Raw genomic sequence first — 16289 nt, 5'->3', positions numbered from 1 at the left:
TTTTTATCGGAAATAGTCATCACGCTTGTCTATATCCTTAGCGTCGCTTCTTGAATGCACCAAGACTGTTTTACCCAAAACTAGAAGCAACCCAACCATATCAACTCCACCCCCCATACAAGTACACTCAGTCATTACCTCAATAGAGCTGTAGAGATGCCGTGAAAAGCTGTATTCAATCAGCAAGGCAGTGAAGTTGAGCACTGCCAGAAGAAGCGCTTTCAATTGCTCCTTCTCAGGTCTATCGCACACAAGCATCCAAGACATGTTCTCAACTGTCTGCCCAGCGTCAGCCAGGATGCCATCAAAGCGATCCAAGAGGTCCACCCAGTGATATAGCTCGCACTAGAGAATGAATTAAAAAGAAAAAAAGCACATTTACCTATGCACAGAACCAAAAGCGAAAAAGCCGCCAGCACCTGGGCGAGTCAGGTTTCATACCTTCCCAATATTCCATGTTTTGATCTGCTGAAGCTCCAGCAGTAGCTGCTCATCAGTACAAAGTTTCAGCTTGTCAATCAGTGACCTGCAATCAGCAGGCTGCAAGATAGAAATGTGCATTAATATGAAGTGTGTGAAAACAGTACTACTAGCATGGTATAAATTGCCACAAGCATTGGTGGCCACACGTTGTGTAGCCATCTCCATTCACTTCTATGAAAGATGAGGAAAGATGCAAGAGCGGGGTGCGTGGCAATGGCTATTCTCTGCCTGGATGTGGTGTTCACCAGTTAATATCCTGAGATGGGAATACCGCTGTAAATCTGGCTCACATAGGCAGATTCTGGGCGCTTTGTGCTTGTGATTGCAATGTTTGGTAACGTGGCATAAGCAACACTCACCGCCTCTGTTGGCGTCTTCTTCAGCTTCGTCCTGTCCACCTTCATCTTCAGAGTTTACTGATTCTATAACCTAGAAAGTGGGGAGAAGTCAATATTTTAGTATGTACAGCAAGAGGGCAAAACGTGCACTATTTTTTTTTTTCTTTACAATTTGCAAATTCCTTTACTAAGCAAAAAACAATAGTGATTATCATTGGAGTGGTAAGAGATGCCGCACTGTAAGCCTGCATGTGGGAGAGCCAAGGTATCAGAACCACGGACAGCAACACAATGGATTTCACTTAAGAGAGGACTTGTCACCAAGTCAAAAGCGGACAGTTTGTTTTTCTTATTTTATTCCCGATGCTCCTTCGAGTTTTTCATTTTGTTTTGTTTTTTTTATAAAATCCGCCACATGGATCCAGAAATATGGGAATCTTTTGCTGTAAATTTTTAATGGTATGATTTCTTATTTCTCACTCCTCTTATATGATTCTAGCACATCAGAGGAGAGAGAAATGGGGTCCCCCAAGATAAGAAGACAGTAGCTCAATAGCGGCCACTGACTATCAGCCAATATAAAGCAAGCCCCGGGATAACCATAACAGACATCACTGGAGCAGCATCGGTACAGGAGGCAAATATGGGGTACTTTTATTTTACAGTAGGGGAGATAGTTGATTGATTATAAAAAAATAAATAATGATATAAAAAAAAAAAAAAGTTGTTGCAGCAGTGGACAACCCTTTTTGCAATAGGTAGTTTTCTGATGATTCATTTCATTTAAAAGGCATTTTACCTTGATGACCTGTATTTTAGTGAGAGGTCCAGACCCAGCTTATTAGCAGAAAATGGGGATGCAGCAATACCGTTCAATCACTGTAGTACGTGACATTGTGATGTACATGTGCATGCAGTTGTGTCTTTGGCTCAATCAGATGAAGTGATTAGGACTAATCTGCAGTCCCAGACACAGAGGCATTGGACTTGTAATGTATTGAAGGAGGTTGGGGGTCCCCATGGTCTGCGTCTCCCAATGAATGGCTTGGAGAAAAGGATTTTACGGTGAGTACACAAAAATCCCTATTTTCGTCTTACCCCTCTCCACTCCCACTTATGTCTTATATTTCCTCCCCAACTTACTCCAGCTGGAACCAGCGGGGCACTGTTAAAGGAGCAGAAAACAGCATTTGAAAGAGTCTGTTACAAGACCGCAAGTGTCGCCCAGAAAGTTCAAGGAAGCAGGAACTCGATGGGAGGGTGTAGTCAGAATGCAGTGCCAACTGGAAATAAAGCAGGAAAATGGTTAAAGCGGCCCATACAATCAATGTCTTCTCACAAAAATCGCACCCGAAATAATATCATGGATCCTTAGGATGCAGTTAAATCAGTTGATGGAACCTGTGCCGCGGTCTGGCAAGGAACTGTGCCCTTATTGCGCTGGTGTGACACTAGTCTAAAAACGTATGTTTCTATGAACACTTGGACCTTGCTAGGAAGCCCAAGTTGAAAATAAACCTTGTGGTGAGATGTCTGGTGATGTGGTTTTCATTTGTGAAATACTGTATTTTTCGGAGTTATAAGATGCACTTTTTTCCCAAAAAAATGGGAGGAAAAACAGTCGGAATGTACTTACAATTAGTGTGGTGGCACCAGGAGTTGGCAATTCTTCCGGTGGTCTAAAGCTGCAGGGCAATGATCTCACTCCCATCCCAGCCTGGTGCGGCGCTGATCTTTGATACGGGGGGCTCCGGCGACATTTTGTGAAAGCCCAGAGCCCCTGCAATTCCATTGCCTTAATGCTGTGGACTCCGGGAAAATGGTGCTGCAGGCGCAGATTGAGATCTCGGCACAGAGATCTCATTGCCAAGATTTCAAACTGCACATGTGCATCGAGGCAATGGAAGTATGAGGACTCCGGGCTTTCACAAAATGTAGTGGGAGCCCCCGCATCACCGAACCTGCAGCATCAGCCTTGGGATAGGACTTCCCAGAGACCACCGCATCACAGCAATGGATGTGCGGGGGCTTCGGGCTTTCACAAAACGTCAAAGCCCGTCAAAGCCCCTGAACCACCGAGCACCGCCGAACCAGTCTGGGTCATATAATCGCTGGACCACCAAACACCCCCTATGACTCCACTCCACCAACGCTGCCAATCCCCCCAGGGTAAACTGAATTCAGGACGTAAGATGGACCCCAGTTTTTCTTCTGAAAGCTTTGGGGTGCATCTTTTAGTCCAAAAATACGGTAAGTAAAATAAATGTGGCCAATTGCTGTACCCCGATTTTGGCAAGACCGCAAATGTGATCTGACCTCATTGCTACGTGTGAATTCCCCCCCACCCCCCATACAAGTGCTTCTCACCAAATTTGAATATCAAAAAGGTAATTTCAGTTCTTCAATACAAGAAGTGAAACTCATTATATAGAGTCATTACAGACAGAGTGATCTATTTCAAGAGTTTATTTCTGTTAATGTTGATGATTATGTCTTACAGCCAATGAAAACCCAAAAGTCTCTCAGTAAATTAGATTTAAAAAAAAAAAAACTGCAAAGGCTTCCTGAGCGTTTATAAAGCTCTCAGTCTGTTTCAGTAGGCTCCAGAATCATGGGGAAGACTGCTGACTCGACAGATGTCCAGAAGGCAGTCAGACACACTCCACAAGGAGGGTAAACCACAAAAAGCCATTGCTAAAGAAGCTGGTTGTTCACACAGTGCTGTATCCAAGCATATTAATGGGCCAAGGAGAATAAGAACTGGACTATTCTTAGTGGTCCAAGGTGTTTTCGGATGAAAGTAAATTTTGCATTTCGTTTGGAAATCAAGGTCCCAGAGTCTGGAGGAAGAGTGGAGAGGCTACAATCCAAGCTGCTGGAGGTCTAGTGTGAAGTTTCCACAATCAGTGATGGTTTGGGGAGCCATTTAATCTGCTGGTGTAGGTCCTCTGTGTTTTATCAAGACCAAAGTCAGGGCAGCCGTCTACCAGGAAATTTTTAGAGCTCTTTATGCTTCCCTCTGCCGACAAGCTTATTGGAGATGGAAATTTCATTTTCCAGCAGGACTTGGCAACTGTCCACTCTGCCAAAAGTAGCAATACCTGGTTTATAACCAACAGTATCACTGAGCTTGATTGGCTGCAAACTCACCTGACCTTAACCCCTTAGAGAATCTATGGAGTATTGTCCAAAGGGATAGACACCAGACCCAACAATGCAGACAAGCTAAAGGCTGCTATCAAAGCAACCTGGGCTTCCATAACACCTCAGCAGTGCCACAGGCTGATCGCCTCCATGCCACGCTGCATTGATGCAGTAATTGATGCAAAAGGAGCCCGACCAAATATTGAGAGCATTTACTGAGCATACATTTCAGTAAGACAACATTTTGGATTTTAAAATCATTTTTCATGCTGGTGTTGTAAAGTATTGTAATTTATTGAGATAATGACTTTTGGGTTTTCACTGGCTGAAAGCCATAATCATCAACATTAACAGAAAAACACGTGAAATAGATCACTCTGTTTGTAATGACTATATAATAGGAGTTTTACTTTTTGTATTAAAGAACTGAAATAAATTAACTTTTTGAAGATATTCTAATTTTGTGAGAAGCACTTTAATAATTTAAAGAGGGCACAGTTTACAAAAGTGGGCAGATTTAGCCCTTCTGCTATTCCCAAGTCTTCAATTTATTTCTTTTTTTTATAAATCTGCCACACTGCACCTTTATATTTAGTTCCAATTCTTATGGTCTTTATAAGGGGGGCATGGCTCAGAGGATCCTCAGGGGCATGTCTTTAGGCTGCACTGCATATTATTCCATGATCCACACACCGCGGTAAAGACCATAAGAAGTAGCACAAAATAAAAAGGACCATATCTCTGGGACCTTATGGCAGATTTAAATAAAAAAATAAGAATACTAAGGGGAGCAGTGGGAATAAGGAGCAATAATTGCCCACTTCCGGTCCTCTATAACAAAGACAATGCTATTGGAAAAGCTGAAATTTGAAATTTTCATCTTCAACATGGAGGACAAGGACAGTTTTTTCTGGAATCATAAGCCCAGGTCATCAGAAAAAAAAACTTACTTCTTTATAGGTTTTTATAGGTGATTAACTCCTAAAGTGTAAAAATAAAGTGAAATGAAGCAAATGCCTATGGCAACAAACATCCCAGCTTTCAATTTCTGAAAAGCTTATGGAAATTGTAGTCCTATTGCCCAATCTGAAAATGCTTTACCTTTCCATTCTTCTCAGTTTGTCCATATACAAACACTATAGAAGTGGTTTTTTTGCCTTTTGATAAACCTTGTATAAAATTAATTTGGCAAAAGCAAAACGTCAAGTGACTGATGACGACTGTCAAGACTGACAATTTTTCGTCATTTGCATAGGATGACTTTTACTAGTAGGGGTTTTCGGAGCTTTGGAAAACCCCAATTTAGGCGGTATATATCTCAAAAAAGAAAAAAGCCTTTTCTATGGGAGCCACGTGCCTAGTGGCAGCAGAAGTCGCTATAGGACTGTACAGTGGCATAAGTTGCAACTTTAGTTTATGTGGATCGATTTGCAGAACCTGGTCCAGTGACCACCAGATAGGAGCCTTGTGAAACAGCTCTTAGGCTACTTTCACACTAGTGTTAACTGCAATACGTCGCAAATGCGCCGTTTTGCCGAAAATACGCATCCAGCAAAAGTTCTTGCTGGATACGTTTTTTCGTCATAGACTAACATTAGCGACTCAATACAAAACTCACAAAAATTAATACATATGCGTGGCCGAGAGACAAGGATTGTTATATCTCTCCCAATATTTCTGTCCGAAACAATAGGACAGTCTAGGAAACTCCCCAATAAATACAAAACAACAGAACGGAGTATACAAGTCCCAATACGCATTTTATTTAAAAATTGTATAATTTTATTTATATTATCAAAATATATAATTCAAACTGAGTAATCAAATATAAATACAATACATATAAATAACAGGATTAGTGGAGGAGGAAACACTATAATAGTGGCGGAGCGGATGACAACACCTATCACATCATATCACAAGGACTGCTATTGTGGGAGCCATAGTATGAAAACAGTCTGTGGCAATAGCCCTAATCATCATAGCTATATTGCTCAAAAAGAAAAGAAAAAAAAAAAAAAAAAAGTTGCAACAGTGCAGGTTATATCACTAGCTAAAGTGCCATAGTGCCTACAGGACTCATCACCTCATATCATATAAAGCAGCTTACCCATTAGGTCTGAGATGTCTCACCACGCTATTGCCACAGACTGTTTTCATACTATGGCTCCCACAATAGCAGTCCTTGTGATATGATGTGATAGGTGTTGTCATCCGCTCCGCCACTATTATAGTGTTTCCTCCTCCACTAATCCTGTTATTTATATGTATTGTATTTATATTTGATTACTCAGTTTGAATTATATATTTTGATAATATAAATAAAATTATACAATTTTTAAATAAAATGCGTATTGGGACTTGTATACTCCGTTCTGTTTTGTAACATTAGCGACGCATTGCCAAACGTCGCGTCCGTTTTGCGACGCTTGGGCGTGTGGTAGCGGACCGTCGGGAGAAAAAAACGTTACATGTAACGTTTTTTGCTCCCGACGGTCCGCTTTTTCCGACCGCGCATGCGCGGCCGCAACTCCGCCCCCACCTCCCCGCACCTCACAATGGGGCAGCGGATGCGTGGGAAAAATGCATCCGCTGCCCCCGTTGTGCGGCGGAGACCACGCTAGCGTCGGGAACCTCGGCCCGACGCACAGCGACGGGTTGTTCCCGACGCTAGTGTGAAAGTAGCCTTACCTGCAAAATCTGTGGCTCTTTTGAATAGCACGTCATATTTGTGCTGGGCCGCAACAATGACGTCACACAAGGCTGGCCAATATTAAAAAGAAGAAAAAAAAAAAAAAAGGGAGAGATTCTGGCAGGAGGGATGAGATTCTTAGGGATCCTGCTACAGATTACTGACATGGACACTGGGGCAGGTTCTGTGAATCAATTTGCACCATCTGTAAAATGCAGCCTTTCATCTGATGTGTGTGTCAGGAAATTATCATCTTTGATGGAAAGCAATACTAGATGCGAGCCGAATCTAAACCTGCATATGGCTAAATGAGGGGGTACAGACCATTAGGTGGAGCCAACACTTTTGCAGCAGAACAATCTGCTGCAAATACTAAACGTGTGCACATAGCCTAATGCTTCCTGCAGACGATAGAGAGGCCCCCAGAGACCAGTCCACTGTTAGTCCCTTTAATCTGGCACCATGTCAGTCTTGGATAGTCGTGGGGTATCACATTCCTTCACTTAGGGTACCGTCACACAGTGCCATTTTCATCGCTACGACGGAACGATTCGTGACGTTCTAGCGATATCGTTACGATATCGTTGTGTGTGACACGCTACTGCGATCCGGATCCCCGCTGAGAATCGTACGTCGTAGCAGATCGTTTGAAACTTTCTTTCGTCGTCTAGTGTCCCGCTGTGGCGGCATGATTGCATCGTGTGACACAGGTTGTATACGATGTGCGCACAGTAACCAACGGCTTCTACATCGCAAATACGTCATGAAATTATCGCTCCAGCGCCGTGTATTGCAACGTGTGACCGCAGTCTACGACGCTGGAGCGATAATCATACGACGCTGCAACGTCACGAATCGTGCCGTCGTAGCGATGAAAATGGCACTGTGTGACGGTACCCTTACACATTACAACCAGAATAAAATGCTGCTGACGACTCTTCCTTGTATTTGCTCATTCGCACCTGTACAAACAATTATCTTGGCACCGAGCAAGACGATAAATCCTACCTGAGAGACTACAACTCCCAGCATGCACTAGGCAAGTTCTCTGCCTCAGCTGTAGAAGTGCCCTATTACTGCTCATAAGGCGTCAATAGCAATTATTTATTTAAATGGAAAGACGACCAGATCCTGTAATGTCAGTGACCACAGCATTTCTTCTCGGTGGTCTGACCGCTCTGGACAAACATTGCATCGAAATTAGATTACATTGATAAATGTGCCTGCTGCTGACCCTGCACCCCCTCCCCGGTATATTATATCACGCAGATGACTTCCTGCCTAGTAATCCAATTAATGCACAGTGCAGTCACACATTAACATGGCCGGCAGCAGCAAGCGACATCCGAATCCACAATGCCTCAGTGTTTTACCCGCTGCAGCCATTCAGAACGATGCTCTCAATACTGGGATGGAAATGTGATAATTGGACAATATTCATATAAAAAAGAGACAGGAAAAGTGGCAAGAACACCTTTATGCTTCATACATGGATAAATACTGTACTGACTGCAATTTTACAGCAAAGTTCTCGGGGGAAAGAATACTCTGCAAATTAAGAATGGATGGATTTTTTTTTATTTTACAGTGTATAGCTGGCTGGCTAGGTTATTGGCCATCTCTGCAGTCTATCAGAGGCGGTTTCCTAGAAAAGTACTGAAACTGCACGGATTGTAGGATTCTCCACTCAGACGCTGGAGATGCATAAAGACGCAGTGATACCATGCCGCTGGTCCCAGGGCTGTGGAGTCGGTAAGCCAAACATCCGACTCCTCAATTTCCATGACATCGACTTCACCAAAATGGGCTCCGACTCCACAGCCCTGCTGGTCCCACCTGTCAAAAGTGCACATCCTCCCCACCCGGAAACCAGAAAGCTGGTCCACTCCTTTAATATGGTAGTTAAGAATAGCATGGAGGCACCACACTGCGACATCAGAGCCAAATCTGCGGCTCAACTTCCCCCGGCTCCACAGCCCTGGTCACTACTGAGCATGTGCATAAAGTGCAGCACAGATTCATCTCAACTTAAAGCCAAGATCATTAGATCAGGGACAGAACAGACATTTATAGGATATTCCATAACTTTCTCTAATTCTTATGAAAACATTTACAGCACATCCTGCACTGTACTCAACTTATTATATATTCTAGGAGTCTGTCCATTATATACTGACTCCAAAGCCCTGCGCGACATAGCCCTATAAGACAGAACTGTGTGCCACCATACAGGCTTTGCCTTGATCGTCAGGCCTTGCAACTAATTAAAAAAAGCATTTCAGTGTTTTATTGAGCAGGAAACGGCTTGGATTATATAGCAGAGACACTACACACCCATCGCTTCACGCATAACTAGCATTAACACTTTCAACCTGGGGACTAGCGCCTCATTATATTACAGATCTAGTTCCAGTAATCCGCATTAGGGCCACATCACAACCATTATGAACCCGGTGGGTTCACAAGAGCATATTTCATAGTCTGTATAAGGGGTCGCAATGCCCGACTCAATCTTACAGCCTCATGTGTCCATGAGGTGTCCAGCAGTCTGCACACTGGACCGATCCAAGTCTGACGTGGACTGTGCAAGGATACAACTGGAGGGGAACTATGGTGAATTTTATCCTTGGCTTTAGCACCATTTTATACAATCAAGAGACTGCTGATTATTGTGAATATATGCAAAATAACTGCCTTTGCCAACCTTCCTGTAGCTCCTGTCTATCTGAGAACAACGTCCAGTGATACTGGGCAACTCTCCATTATAACCAGCAGCCTACAGCAAAGGTTTCTCACACTACAGGGTGGCAAATCCACATGCAATTTAGTGTGAATTGCAGAAGATAAAGAATGACAGAAATTATCTTACATGCTAATTAGTCTTCATGTCAAATAAATGTAATCAGGGATGGGCTAAATATAAAACTTTAAAAGAGCCAGAAAGCCGAGCGTCAGGAGACAAAACCAACGAGACATAAAATACAGGGGCATCCTGGTCAAGACAGCTCCTTATAAAACGAACACTTATGCCCTTTGAGGAAGGCCGACGGAGACTAGCTGATTGCAGACACTCAAACAAAAGTCATAGCAGTCCTATATTCTAGAGATATGGGAATAACTTGATTATTTGGGGGCATAGCCCTTTAAATAGGCACTTCTATTTACAGTGCTCTGCAAATTCAGGCTACTTTCACACTAGCGTTTTTTTGCATACGTCGCGTTTTTTCGCCAAAACGATGCATTGCATCCTGCAAAGTCGTTTGCAGGATGCATTTTTTCCCCATAGACTAACATTAACGACGCATTGCGACGTATTGACAAACGTTGTGGCGGACCGCCGGCAGTAAAAAACGTTACATGTAACGTTTTTTTGTGCCGACGGTCCGCCATTTCCGACCGCGCATGCACGGCCGGAACTCCGCCCCCACCTCCCTGCACCTCACAATGGGGCAGCGGATGCGTGGAAAAACAGCATCCGCTGCCCCCGTTGTGCGGCGCTTGCACAGTATGCGACGGTACGTCGGGCCGACGCAGCGCGACGGCCCTGTACCGACGCTAGTGTGAAAGTAGCCTTAATTGGGACAAAGCAAAAAATAAAATGTTATAATGCACTGTTACATACTAATTCTGAAAATTACTTTTTTCCCCTGGCAAGTTGACCAAGATTTATTATATATTAAAACTGGTTTGAATCACTGACTGGTAACCAACTTACGATTTTACTTAAAAAATGTTTTGTCCCAATTAAGAGGCACAGCACTGTAAATGGGGTTTATGATATTGATTACCTACACTACCGTGTAAAAGTTTAGGGTCACTTAAAAATGTCCTTATTTTTTAAGGAAAAGCACAGTTTTTTCCAATGAAGCCAACATTGAGGCTATGTGCCCACGTTGCGGATTCGTGTGCGGGTTTTTCCGCACCGTTTTTGCAAAATCTGCAGGTAAAACGCACCACGGGCACTGCGGATTTGGTTTTCCATAGGTTTACATGGTACTGTAAACCGCATGGAAAACAGCTGCGAATCTGCAGCGGCCAATTTGCTGCAGATCCGCAGCCAAATCAGCAACGTGTGCACATACCCTAAATGACTCAGAAATACACTCTATACATTGTTAATGTGGTAAATGTCTACTCTAGCTGCAAATGTCTGGTTTGTAATGCAATATCTTCATAGATGTATAGGGGCCCATTTCCAATAGCCATCACTCCAGTGTTCTTATTGTACTTTGTGTTTGCTAACTGTGTAAGCAGGCTAATGGATGGTTAGAATACCCTTGAAAACCCTTGTGCAACTATGTTAGCACAGATGAAAACAGTTTGGCCGATTAGAGAACCTATAAACATGACCTTCCTTTGAGCTAGTTGAGAATCTGGAGCATTACATTTGTTGGTTCCATTAAACTTCCAAAATGGCCAGAAAAAAAGAACTTTCATGTGAAACTCGACAGACTATTCTTGTTCTTAGAAATGAAGGCTATTCCATGTGAGAAATTGCCAAGAAACTGAAGATTTCCTACAACGGTGTGTACTACTCCCTTCAGAGGAGAGCACAAACAGGCTCAAACCAGAGTAGAAAGAGAAGTGGGAGGCCCCGCTGCACAACTGAGCAACACAACAAGTACATTAGAGCCTGTAGTTTGAGAAATCGACGCCTCACAGGTCCTCAACTGGCAGCTTCATTAAATGGTACACGCAAAACGCCAGTGTCAACGTCTACAGTGAAGAGGCGACTCCGGGATGCTGGCCTTCAGGGCAGAGTGGCAAAGAAAAAGCCATATCTGAGACTGGCTAATAAAAGGAAAAGATTAATACGGGCAAAAGAACAGACATTGGACAGAGGAAGATTGGAAAAAAGTATTATGGACAGACGAATCTAAGTTTGAGGTGTGTGGATCACACAGAAGAACATTTATGAGACACAGAACAGCTGAAAAGATGACGGAAGAGTGCCTGCCGCCATCTGTTAAGCATGGTGGAGGTAATGTGATGGTCTGGGGTTGCTTTGGTGCTGGTAAAGTGGGAGATTTGTACAAGGTAAAAGGGATTTTGAATAAGGAAGGCTGTCACTCCATTTTGCAACGCCATGCCCTGTGGATAGCGCTTGATTGGAGCCAATTTCACCCTACAACAGGACAATGACCCAAAGCACACCTCCAAACTATGAAGAACTATTTAGGGAAGAAGCAGGCAACTGGTATTCTATCTGTAATGGAGTGGCAGCGCAGTCACCAGATCTCAGCCCCATTGAGCTGATGTGGGAGCAGCTTGGCCGTATGCCCATCAAGCCAAACCAACTTGTGAGAGGCTTCTGGAAGCATGGGGGGAAATTTCTCCTGATTACCTTAGCAAATTAACTGCTAGAATGCCAAAGGTCTGCAGTGCTGAAATTGCTGCAAAGGGAGCATTCTTTGACGAAAGCAAAGTTTGAAGGAGAAAATTATTATTTAAAACAAAAATCTTTTTTTCGAACCTTGTCAATGTCTGGACTAGATTTTCAATTCATTTGACAACTCATTTGATTAATGAAAGTGCGAGTTTTCATGGAAAACACAAAATTGCTCCATACAATGTGTTCTGGCTATTCCAAGAGAGCGGGAGCTGAGCTGCAGTATCGGAGAACTGCCACTGCACGTTGCTGTGCTGTTTCGGCTCTGTCCACCGCGGTACCTGCAACCAACTGATCACTGGGAGGTGAGGAGTGCCGGCCAACACTGTTTTGATATGGATGACCCATTTTAAGAATAAGTCATCAAAATCAAACCATCTTTAAGTTTTCGTGGGTGTTTGGTCTAAGTTATTACATTTTATCACCATTTTATAATGTCTTGGTTTTATTTTTCACTTTTCGCCTCTCTACCTTTTCCAGTATGTTCAGAATACAGTGGGAAAATAGAGATTGCATTTTATTATACCCAGATCAGAAAAAAAAAAAACAAATCTCAGAGTGATATGAGCAATATATCTTCTAATCCCCACCTTCCCAGGCCAAGAGATTCCTTTAGGGGACACAGCGTCCCATTTTTTCCAATTAAAAGGGTGACCCAGCTTCAACAACCCATTAATATATTGGTAACATTGTGGTGGGGGGTCCTTTTCAGGATCCTCATCTCACAGCCAGAGTGGATATTTTTGGTAAAGACTGCCTCTCACGCCGGAGGACCTGTCCCATTGAAGAAATTCACAATGTCAATTCACATAAGTTTTCCTATGGGGGTGCTGTCAGCAGATTACATTGGATTACCGGGGGCTCAAAGATCAGTTTATTGTCCAGGCCCTTTCTACCAAGTATTCATTGTCCACAGCGGTGAGCCCCTTTAACAAGCTTGTCCAGGCTTGGGGTTCAAGCCTGCAGTCACAATTTGCATACTTGCGGGCACATGATCGCCCGCTCTGGGCACCCAAGAATCCCAACAGAGCCTATACATATGGGTTCAGACAGTAACTGCAGGTCCGACCGACCATTGGCCCCGATACTTCATTCTGAGCACAGACGTAGTATGGAACCAGCCCGAGAGGAAGAAAAATACATGACTACTATAAAGACGATAAAATCATGACTAACTTGCCAGGCAGGCTCCACCATGCTTCATCCCAGTGCAGTCCCCTTTGGGAAAGTTGTCCGGGACTGGTGTATTAAAAAAAATAAATAAATAAAAAATAAGTTGCAAAAATTTTGCTTACAAATATTTTGAAACATTTTATTGCGTTTTACGACAATTCTGGTGTTAACTCCTTGATGTGCAGGGCTGATAGACTATTAGCTGGACTGAACGCGATGGTTCCTAATATTAGCAGCCAACTATGGGAGATGTACAATGCCGCCAGAGCAACACTGCTCCTCACACCCAATAATTATCTATACAGGTCAGGCTTGATCAATCACTCCTGCCTCCGCTCTGTTCTAAGTATGTCAGGTAATACACTGCAGATTGCTTCCCACCCATATTTAAAGGGTTGCGAGTTCAATTAGTGTTACTTATTTTAATACCATCTGCCAAAATAATAACAGTGCATAGGTTGTACTAATGACACATGCACTGACCAGTCAGCACAATCCGATAACTTGTAGGTAGGATCAGATGTCTGTTTACAAGCCAAAAAGCAGCACCTAGTGCCGATAACAAGGCAGGGCCCTCAGCGTCCGTGCTCAATGTCACATGTATATTTCTCAATATTCTCAATGCCACATGATACCCCAGAACTCTTCACAACTCCATAGACTGGACGGCGGTATGAAAAATGAATGCAGGTGCACAAAAAAATAAAATATTACATATATCCATGGAGAATTCAGAAGCAGGTGGTCACTTGTCATGCAGCGCCACCACTGGAAGAACGAAGTATTACATAAAGTTGCTTATCTAATGCAATGTCGTGACCATTTGAAGACCATCTCTATTGGGGTCTTCCAGCAATCAGCCGCCCACCGATTAGAAATACAAAGCCAAGTGACATATGACTTCTTTAATAATTGACCTTACTGTAATACTGTACTATACGCTGTGACTGTCCTACCTGCACATCTTCAAACTACTACACCCAGGGCAATGTCACAGACATCGCGCCAAGTCGATGACATTGTTCAAGGCCTACTAATCAGAAGAGGTCCCGTTTCGTGTGGGTGTGGTCCGGCTCCATAAACTATAAATGCAGCCACCGGACCAGGGTCTTATATAAAGTTGAGCAAAAACATTCCTAGATCACTGGGGGTCTGACTGCTAAGACCCGACCCCCCGTTATACTATACAGTTGCTTGCTGTCTAAGAATGGAGCAGCGATGTACGACTTCGAAGTCTCAGCTCTCACAATCGCATCAAACAAGTGGTTATCACCTGTCCAAAGGATATGTGACAACTTGATTTATGGAAACATCCCTTTAAATGCAGTAAGGCGGGTGGATGCCTCCCATACACTGGCAGGATGTCTTCCTCTCCGCACACCCTCTGAGCAGGAAAAACTGCATTCATCTCCCATGTCAGGACTGCCACTTGTGAAATTCGGTTATTTTTTAATGGCCCGAGGTCCGTTCTTTGCTAGTGCAGATCGGGGATCTGCGCTAGCGGGGACGCCGAACGCGGACCCTAGAGAAGCATTGCATTAGCGCAATCCGCTAGCGCTATGCGCTTAACGGATTGCCCTAACGCAATGTGACCCTAGCTTAGGGTCACATCAGGCTACATGTGGTCGTGATGTCTCAGTGAAAGTCAACTAAAAAAAAAAAAAACTCCCACTGTTATGATTCATGTCATCACTTATGACAGTGGTGGGAAGGTCATGGCTTGTCTTCTCCTGGAAAGGAAACCAAAACCATGAATTCAACAAATATGGCCAAGACTTGAAGGGGTTTTCCATTACACTGATATCTTATTTGATTAGTAGCGGAGCTGCAGTACCCAGAAGTGTCCACTAAATGCATGGGGCTGTGCAGATCTAGCTTACTGTCAATCAATGAGTTAGACCGCCCACTGGACTCTTCAATAAACACCAGGGATGTCAATAAAATACTAGTCTTACTAAAACATTTCCCACAAAATAAGGTCCACAAGTCTGATCAGCCATATATCATCCCACAAAGGCAGATCAGAGACCATTTACAACATGACAAGTTCACTTTAAACCAGCAGCTGAAGATGACCACCAATCCACTTACATCACCAATCCACTTAAAATTCTTAGCAACTATCCTCAAAATATCTTCAGATGGAGTATCAGTTCTTGGAGAGAAGGCATCTATAATAATATATATATATATATATATATATATATATATATATATATATAATTGTCTAAGGGGTACTTCCGTCTTTCTGTCTGCACCTTCCGTCACGGAAATCCCGCGTCGCTGATTGGTCTCGCCAGCTGCCTGTCATGGCTGCCGCGACCAATCAGTGACGGGCACAGTCCGATTAGTCCCTCCCTACTCCCCTGCAGTCAGTGCCCGGCGCCCGCATACTCCCCGCAAACACGGGGTTAATGCCAGCGGTAACGGACCGCGTTATGGCGCGGGTAATGCACTCCGTTACCGCTGCTATTAACCCTGTGTGTCCCCAAATTTTTACTATTGATGCTGCCTATGCGGCATCAATAGTAACAAGATGTAATGTTAAAAATAATAAAAACAAAAAAAAAAAACGGCTATTCTCACCTTCCGTCGTCGGACCATGCGCTCGCGCCTGCCGCCATCTTCCGTTCCCAGAGATGCATTGCGAAATTACCCAGAAGACTTAGCGGTCTCGCGAGACCGCTAAGTCTTCTGGGTAATTTCGCAATGCATCTCTGGGAACGGAAGATGGCGGCAGCTGCGCGCGCGCATCGCTACAGCTTCGCTGGATCCCTGCGGGTGAGTATATCACTTTTATTTTAATTTATTTATTTATTTTTATTTTTTTTTAACAGGGATATGGTGCCCACACTGCTAAATACTGCGTGGGCTGTGTGATATACTGCGTGGCTGCTATATACTACGTTGGCTGTGCTATAAATACTGCGTGAGATGTGCTATATACTATGTGGGCAATGTTCTATACTACATGGCTGCTATATACTGCGTGGGCTGCTATATACTACATGGCTGCTATATACTGCGTGGGCTGTGCTACATACTACGTGGGCAATGTTATATACTGCGT

General features: G+C 43.6%; 1 protein-coding gene across 10 annotated transcripts in view; it reads right to left on the bottom strand.

Annotated features, from left to right (window-relative positions):
• Positions 1–16289, bottom strand: part of HUWE1 (HECT, UBA and WWE domain containing E3 ubiquitin protein ligase 1) — a 149332-nt gene that overhangs the window by 130964 nt on the left and 2079 nt on the right. For 9 of the 10 annotated variants that reach the window (XM_077283730.1, XM_077283729.1, XM_077283732.1 and 6 more), the window contains exons 2-5: positions 1965–2104; positions 843–912; positions 442–540; positions 139–345 (exon numbers count right to left, since the gene is read on the bottom strand). In XM_077283730.1, the coding sequence (XP_077139845.1) occupies positions 139–345; positions 442–540; positions 843–887 (351 nt within the window). In that variant the 5' untranslated portion in view covers positions 888–912; positions 1965–2104. The remainder of the gene's footprint in view (positions 1–138; positions 346–441; positions 541–842; positions 913–1964; positions 2105–16289) is intronic. The other variant, XM_077283725.1, reaches the window with a different exon arrangement.

The sequence above is a fragment of the Ranitomeya variabilis genome, chromosome 2, assembly GCF_051348905.1.
Source record: "Ranitomeya variabilis isolate aRanVar5 chromosome 2, aRanVar5.hap1, whole genome shotgun sequence".
NCBI lineage: Eukaryota > Metazoa > Chordata > Amphibia > Anura > Dendrobatidae > Ranitomeya > Ranitomeya variabilis.
Note: the sequence above shows the minus strand (reverse complement) of the source record. Positions and strands in the feature narration are given on the sequence as shown.